Here is an 8548-nt window from a genome sequence, read left to right as displayed (position 1 = left end):
ACAAGTAAGTGAGGGATTAAGAGATTAATTCCTAGGTTACATAGGTTGTAATCTAAAGTTGCTCAGTAGTGAAGTTGAAATCCTACAAGGGTGGGTCGTGGTTCGTTATCCCGTGAGCTGGGAATTTTCCAAGTAAAATTCCTTTGTGTCATTTACTTAGTGCAGTGTGCATGTGTCTTATGGTAACAAATAGAGAACCTGGTTCTCTATATAGTTTGATGGACCCTTAAATTCTCTCAATTGATACCAGAACGGGGTTCGTCTCTATCGAGGACTAACCACCTAAGGAAAGGTACTCCGACTAGTCGGCGTCGTCCGTCCCGAACCAAAACTAGTTAAAGGAAAAAACGGACGTACGTTACCTTAACNTTGATCGAAAGGCCATAAAAAAGAATTTTTGTGCAAAGAAAATTCTTGTTTATGGCATTGGTCCTGATGAATATAACAGGATAAAGGCATGCCAATCAGCAAAAGAAATCTAGGAAGCGCTTCAGACAGCTCATGAAGGAACAAAACAGGTCAAGCAATCAAAGATTGACATGCTTACAACTGAATATGAGCTTTTCAGGATGAAAGATGATGAATCCATCCAAGACATGCATACTCTTTCACTTCTATCATCAATGAGCTTCACTCTCTTGGAGAAATAATCCAAGAAACAAACTTGTCATAAAGATACTCAGTGTCCTGCCCAGCTCTTGGGAAAGCAAAGTGAACGCTATCACATAGGCAAAGTACTTTCAGAAGCTAATCATTGATGAGCTTGTCGGTAATCTGAAAACCTATGAATTGAAGAAGAAGAAGAAGAAGAAGAAGAAGAAGAAGAAGAAGAAGAAGAAGAAGAAGAAGAAGAAGAAGAAGGATAATAAGAGAAGAGAGCCCAAAAGGGAGAAGAACCTGATCCTCAAGACATACAGCAATGATTCAAGTGGAGAGGACGCTGATATGGCTTATTTGACAAAACGTTTCCAGAAGATGGTTCGCAGGAGTGGAGGCATTCCAAAAAGGGGAGCTCCAGCAAGCCAAAAGGTTATGACCTATGTCATAAGTGTGGTAAGCCAGGACATTTCATCAAGGATTGCCCTCTTCTAAAGCAAGATAAGTACAAAAACAACATTGACAAAGCAGCCAAGAGGAACCCGGTTCCTGATAAACGCTTTAAGAGGAAAAATGTCGCTGATGATGTTGTGAAGCAAGCTCTTGCTGCATGGGGAGACTCTTCCAGCGAGTCTAAAGAAGATGATGATCAAGGTAACAGCTCCATGATGGCAGCGGAAAACGAAGCAGCTGAGTATGACTCCATTTTTGCCTTGATGGCACAGTCTGATGATGATGGAGATGACGACGATGATGATGAGGTAAATTTTCTAGATGTTCAAAGAAATCTAACATCTTATTCTCCGAAAAAACATATGTAATTGGCAAATGTTTTAATTGATGCTTATCACAGTCTCATAAATGATAAAGATACATTAATTGTGGAACTAGGAGAAGTAGAACAGTCTAGAGATGATCTAGTAATCGTTGTGGTTGATTTAAAGGAAACAATTGAGAGTCTGGAGAAAGAAAAAGATGTCTTAGCTAAAAAAAATTGCAAACATAGAACATGAAAGAGACAATCTAGTGGTTGTTGTGGTTGATCTAAAAGAGACCATTGAGTGTGTTAAAAAAGAGAAAGAAGTTTTAATTGAGAGAGTCGCTAACATTGAACATGAGACAGATGACCTACTAGTGGTGGTAGATCTAAAGGAAATAATTGAGGAACTTAAAATGGAGAGTAGGCTTGGGAACATTCAAAAGGGAAAGGAAGTTGCAAGTGAGTCTCATCTTAAACTTGAAAATGAGTTAAAAATCAGTAAAATCTAGTCTGTGTACTGAGCTTGAGAAAAACAAACAACTTCAGGAAGAACTAGGAATAGTAAAGAGTGATCTTGAAAAATCACTCAAGTGGACTTGGTCCTCTGATGCTATCATTGCCATATACACAAACATTGGGGGAAACAGGCAGGGAATCGGGTTTCAAAGGAAAAAGACTCCCCACAACCCTCATAGCAAGTACGTCACTGTGCCTGACAATTGGCTATGCACTCACTGTGGTAACACTGGGCACTTTAAGGAAACCTGTAAGGCCAGATTCCAATCTCAACAGAAAAACAAAGTTTTTGCTGAAAAAGTAACTACTGCTAGGGAACCTGGTCCTTCACATAGAAAATGTATAAGTCCTGCTTGGACCAAAAGAGCCCTAATTCACCCCGTTCCTCATTACAAGGGACCCAAAACTTTTTGGGTTCCTAAATCTAACCCTTGATTTACTTGTGCAGGGAACAGTGAAAGGGAGCATCCAACAATGGTACATGGATAGCGGCTGCTCGAAGCACATGACTAGAAGTACAAATGATTTTCTTTCACTGAAAGCCCTGCAGGGGGGGGTGTATCCTTTGGAAAGGGAAAAAAGGGATACATTTTGGGAGTTGTAAGGATCGGGAAGTCTCTCTCTCTCTCTCTATTGAAAATGTGTACTATGTGAAGGGGTTGAAGAATAGCTTGCTGAGTATTTCCCAAATTAAGGGTAACAAAGTGGAATTTTGTCACGACCCAACTTTCCCTCCGTTTGGTTATCGTGATGGCACCAAGTCTTACGGACTAGGTAAGCCTTACTCATATTGAAATACCACAATAATAAATGAAATTTAACAGTCTTGAAGCAGAAATCTCTACAAAATTTATAATTCCCAAAACCCGGTAGTACAAGTCATAAGCTCTACAGAGTTTCGCTGCAACTTCTACACACAACCGTATGGAAATAAGTACAACAGTGTGAATATAAAATAGGAAGGTGACTCCGAAGCCTGCAAACGCAGCAGCAGGTTTACCTTGAGTCTCCTCGGCAAGAATCCGCTCAGCTACTAACATTCAATACCTGGATCTGCACAAAAAAACATGCAGAAGTGTAGTATGAGCACACGACAGTGGTACCCAGTAAGTATCAAGACTAACCTTGGTGGAGTGGTGACGAGGAACAATCAAGACACCCACTGGTCTAATAAGCAGAACAATTATAAGTATAGAAACAACCGAACATGATATCTATATAAAGACTAAGCGATATTGCTAACAATACAGTAACTACAATAAGGAAAGAAAATAGCAAGTAACAGCGGAACACCATAATAAAGCTCATAAAAGTGAACGAAAATACAACCCAAATTCGAAATCAGAAATACAGTAAGGACAAATCATAACTCACCAACTACGGCAGCTTTCACATTAGGTCATAGCCAACAACTTCAATCAATTAGTCAAATCTTTCAGTTGATAAAAACATTTCGAATTATATTTCCTTCAAGTAAATATTTTTCCAAAATAGTTCTCTAAAAATGAATACCTTTTGAATATAACCCTTTCAAATAAATATCCTTTGAATATAAGACACCCCGTGACACTTCATCTCATAATCATACAATACGTGTCTCAATACCTGAACCCTAAGACTTGGCATCATGTGTCCTCATCACACCTCATAATAATACTGACAACTCACGTGCCCAAAAGAGTCATTCTCACATAGAAGGAAAATAAACAAGGGTGTGCGTCTATACTCAGAAATCTCAAGGAGCATCCTATCTGATAAGGGTGCTTAGCCACGTGTATGCTTGTGCAAGTGTCCTAACATAGTTCATACCAGCTAGTAAGCATAAGGACAAGAACGCATAGCAGATATAAAATTTATACAGGGATAACATCAATGAATACAACAGCTCAGAACACAGTGATAATAACAGGGGTTCTCCCAGGATACCGTCCCGTAGTCCCAAACATAAATGTACAGAGAATCTCCCAGGATACCGTCCCGTAGTCCAAATCATAAATGTGCAGGGGGATCTCCTGGAATACCTTTCTGTAGTCCCAATGTAAATATCCAGTACAGGGGATCTCTCGGGATACCTTCCCGTAGTCCCAAACATAAATGTGCAAGGGGATCTCCCGTAATATCGTTTCGCAGTCCCAAAGTAAATATGCAGATCAGGGGGATCTCCTGGGATACCGTCCCGTAGTCCCAAACGTAAATGTGCAGGGGGATCTCCCGAAATACCGTTCCATAGTCCCAAAATAAATATGCAGCACAACCAAAGAGAATACAATTACAGCACGGCAGAAAACTCGTACATCACCAAAACATGTACAACAGCAACAATGACAATAATACAAGGTACGGCAAGTAACCCAACTCAAGAACTGTAAATCACGAAGAAACGATAGGACCAGCTCACAAGGAATAACCACGGAAAAGAATGTTGGCATAAAGTGAACAGTTCAACAAAGGGAAAACTAACATGTAGCAACGATCCCACAATACACAAGTCAATAACAAGGGAATCAACACGAGTCAAGTAGTCCCAAATAAAGGCAAGTCAGCAAAGATATGGGTTATCTAAACTCCATTTTAAGGTTGAACAAATACAAGGATATCCGACAATTCAATTAAGGAAAGATGATCTTAGCTTCATTTAAGACTAAACAATTATAGGAGGAGATGATGATAAATTCCCAATTAAGACAAGCAGCTATGAAAAGATAGCATGACAATAGGAGAAACGAAATTCTTTAGTTAAGTCAAATAGGAGTCAATTAGGCAATAAGAGTGAATCATGAAGCAATTAATTCCAATTAAGCATGTAGAGGTGAAACTAGTAAATCGGAAGCTCAGTCATGTAAAGAACACATTCATACACAGTGAATATAAAGACCTAAGAACCCTAAAGGCCAATTTTCCACAAATAAGTCCGAGCATGCACTCGTCACCTCGCGTACACGGACTACAATCACATAGAAGACTGAAATCCTAAGGGGAAGTCCCCCACACAAGGTTAGGCAAGATACTTACCTCGACTTGCTCCAATTTAATCCACTAGTAGGCCTTTTTCCTCGATTATCCAGTTATGAATGGCTGGAATCTAGCCAAAATAATTCGATACACTCAACAATTTATAGAATCAATTTCATAAGAAAATACTACATTTTCAATAAAAATCTGAAATTAACTCAAAATTCACCCATGGGGCCCACGTCTCGGATCCGACGAAAGTCACGGAATATTAAAGCCCATCCAATTACGAGTCTAACCATACCAAAATTACTAAATTACGATAACAATTCGACCCCCAAATCCTCAAATCTATCCAAGAGGGTTTTCAAACTTTTCCAACTTAAATCACAGATTAAATGCTAAAATTAGTAATAGATTCGGGTAATCTAACTAAAATTGAGTTAAGAACACATACCCCGTTGTTTTCTTGGAAAATCCCTCGAAAAATCGCCCTACCCGAGCTTCCTTGGTCCAACAATGGAAGAATGGGACGAATTTGGACTTTATTCTGCTGCCCAAGGGTTTGTTCTTCGCATTCGCGATGAACAAATTCCTCATCAGCGATGTCCAAACTTATTCCAGACAACCTTTAGTATAATGGTCATAACTGTTTGCACACAACTCCAAATGACAAACGGTTTGATGTTATAAAAACTAGACACCGAGGGCTATAGTTTCATAGGTTTCTCATTTCCTAAGTCATTATATATTGCGAGATATAAGCTTCCAAAGTCAACCCTGTGCAGCAGAGATTTTCGAACTCTCCTCGGAAAGCCTACAATGTAACTACGATAACTATTTGTACACAAATCTAAATGCCAATTAATTTACATTTCTGAAAACTAGACACAAAGTGATACAACTTTCTTTTTTGGATCATCTCGAATTTTTTTATAGATTGTGAGATATGAGCCTCCAAAGTCAGACCTGTGCAACCGAGATTTCCTTATTCGAAAACGCGAGAGTCTCTCCGCGAACGCGAAGAACAAACTTCCAAAAGCCAAATTCTTCTTCGCGAACGCGAAGAACAACCCCAGATATCATAAAATCAGCGTCAAAATAGCCCAAAATGATTTGAAACACACCCGAGTCCCCGAGGACCCCAACCAAATATACCAACAAGTCCTAATACATGATACGGACTTGGTCGAAACTTCAAATCACATCAAACAACGCTAAAGCCACGAATCACACCCCAATTCAAGCTTAATGAAACTAAGAACTTCCAACTTCTATATTTGATGCCGAAACTTATCAAATCAAGTCCGATTGACCTCAAATTTTGTACACAAGTCATAAATGACATAACGGAGCTAGGAAAATTTTCAGAACTGGATTCCAACCCCGATATCAAAAAGTCAACTCCCGATCAAACTTCCAAACTTAAATTTCTTATTTTTGCCATTTCAAGCCTAATTTAGCTACTGACCTCGAAATAAATATCCGAACACACCCCTAAATGCGAAATCACCATACGGAGCTATTGGAATCATCAAAAATTTATTCCGGGATCGTTTACACATATTTTACCTTCCTGTCAAATTATTCAACTTAAGCTTTCTTCTTGGAGACTAAGTGTCTCAATTTATTTCAAAACCTCACAGGACCCGAACCAATTACCCCGGCAAGTCACATAACAACTATAAAGCATGAATTTAGCAGTAAATGGGGAAACGGAATTGTATTATTCAAAATGGCCGGCCGGGTCATTATATCCTCCCCCTCTAAAACAGACATTCGTCCTTGAACGTGCCAAGATTCGCCTTGAATTACTCAAATCACTGAATGCACACTTCCAACATACACCCGCGGGTGATCCCACGTCACCCCAATCCACATAAGCTTGACGATACGCTCTCAACTGAAATTTAGCCTTTCTACCAATACCAATAAGCATTTGAGCCAAAATTCTCACCTTCCATTCATTTCCAAGAGACCCGATTCTAAATCCTTATCCGGTATCAGTCTCAACTAGCTGCAACCACATAGTACGACCACACAACATACACACCAAACATAGGCCTATAATAACATTTCTGATCACAATACCTGCCAGAAATCAAATCTTGCACCGGCCACTAGCCTCATATCCGATAGGACTTTGTTTCAAACCTCCATAACACTGACAATGATTCAAGAAACACGAAGGCCTCATAATCAAACACCCAAATCAACAAGTCACAACTAACACCACCGAGCACACACCGCAAGCTTTAACTAAAGAAGCACAGACCAAAAATGACTGAATATGAAAAGAGAAACACATAGGAGAATGATCAAACAAGCCCGACAGGCACAACTCTCTATCAGTACCAACCTACAAAATAACATAACAAGAAAAGAATTAAAGCATATGAACAATTCACAAGGATCTCATACTGGTATAACTTCCACCGCGGTACACAGCTCGGTTCAAACACATCAAATCACATGAAATCACGAGGGTCTTACCCTCAACTCTGAATCAATAGTAGGATATATATCAAACCAGCTGGAAACTTTCACTAGACCGATTTTTGTCACAAATTACAATAAGTACTGGCTCCCATACCGGTGGAGCATAAAAATCACAGCTCGTAGCCAAAAATACTCAGAAATCACATCAAGCCTACCGAAATGGACAATAGGAATTTACTACTAGTCTCATAACTCTCGATAATGAATAAAAACAGACGATAGACATGGCTATCACTCATAGAATCTCCCAACAGGGTAACACATAAATAGAGTGCAAATCATGGAACGCACCCATAAGTGGAGCAACAAATAGAGGAACTCACCCCGATAAGCAGAACTGTAATGAACTACGGATGGTGCTCCTCTATAACAAATCAAAATCATACCTAAAAGACATCATCTGGCGCAACGGCCTTAAGCCTACTATATGAAACGGGCTGGGCCTCCCCCTCTTAGGTGCCCTCTACTCACCTGAATACCATGCTGTGACACATCTGCCCGAAATCTGGGGAAATCTCTCACCATGTGGCTAGTATCTCCACACTCAAAGCAACCCCTCTACTGACGTGGCTGTGGGAACTTGCGGTACGGGTACTCTGAGACCCCTGAACACTTGAATCACTGTGTGAAGCCTAAAGCGCAAACTGAACTGGCTGACCCACGAAACCTGCACTATGTCGCACCCTGCCTCCAGAATAAGTGCCAGCAGATCTCTCCGGTCTACGAGGCCTCCTCTCCTCCCCGTACTCTCTTTTTCTCCTGATCTCGTTTGTCCTCTCGCTCCCAGTTTCACATGCCCATTAACCGGCGAGCGATCCCTACCACCTGCTAAGACAAAACATCTGACTCCAACTCTCGAGCCATGCTAAACCGAATATCATGGCTGAGCCCCTCAATGAATCCACGGACTCGCTCTCTTACTGTAGCGACCAAGGCAGGTGCATGTCTGGCCAAATCGTTGAATCTGACGGCATAATCTAATACTGACAGGGTACCCTGACCCGGCTGCTCAAACTCCGTGCTCCATGCATCCCGAAGTGATTGAGGTACAAACTCTCTCAAAACATCTCTGAAAACTAAACCCATGTAAATGAAGCTGCATCGGTCGGCTACCCAACTCATATGCCTGCCACCACTGATAAGCCACTCCCTTAAGCTGGAACGTAGTAATAGCAACTCCTCTCGTCTCAACAATACCCATAGTAGGGAGAATGCGATGGCACT

At 40.6% G+C, this 8548-nt stretch overlaps 1 protein-coding gene across 1 annotated transcript in view; it reads left to right on the top strand.

Moving 5' to 3' along the window:
* LOC109234893 overlaps positions 1–8087 on the top strand; it is a 9012-nt gene extending 925 nt beyond the window's left edge. Inside the window, exons 2-3 of the mRNA XM_019400934.1 lie at positions 987–1358; positions 7956–8087. Coding sequence (XP_019256479.1) covers positions 987–1358; positions 7956–8087 — 504 coding nt within the window. The remainder of the gene's footprint in view (positions 1–986; positions 1359–7955) is intronic.

This window comes from Nicotiana attenuata, chromosome 11 (genome assembly GCF_001879085.1).
Source record: "Nicotiana attenuata strain UT chromosome 11, NIATTr2, whole genome shotgun sequence".
NCBI classification, from domain to species: domain Eukaryota; kingdom Viridiplantae; phylum Streptophyta; class Magnoliopsida; order Solanales; family Solanaceae; genus Nicotiana; species Nicotiana attenuata.
Note: the sequence above shows the minus strand (reverse complement) of the source record. Positions and strands in the feature narration are given on the sequence as shown.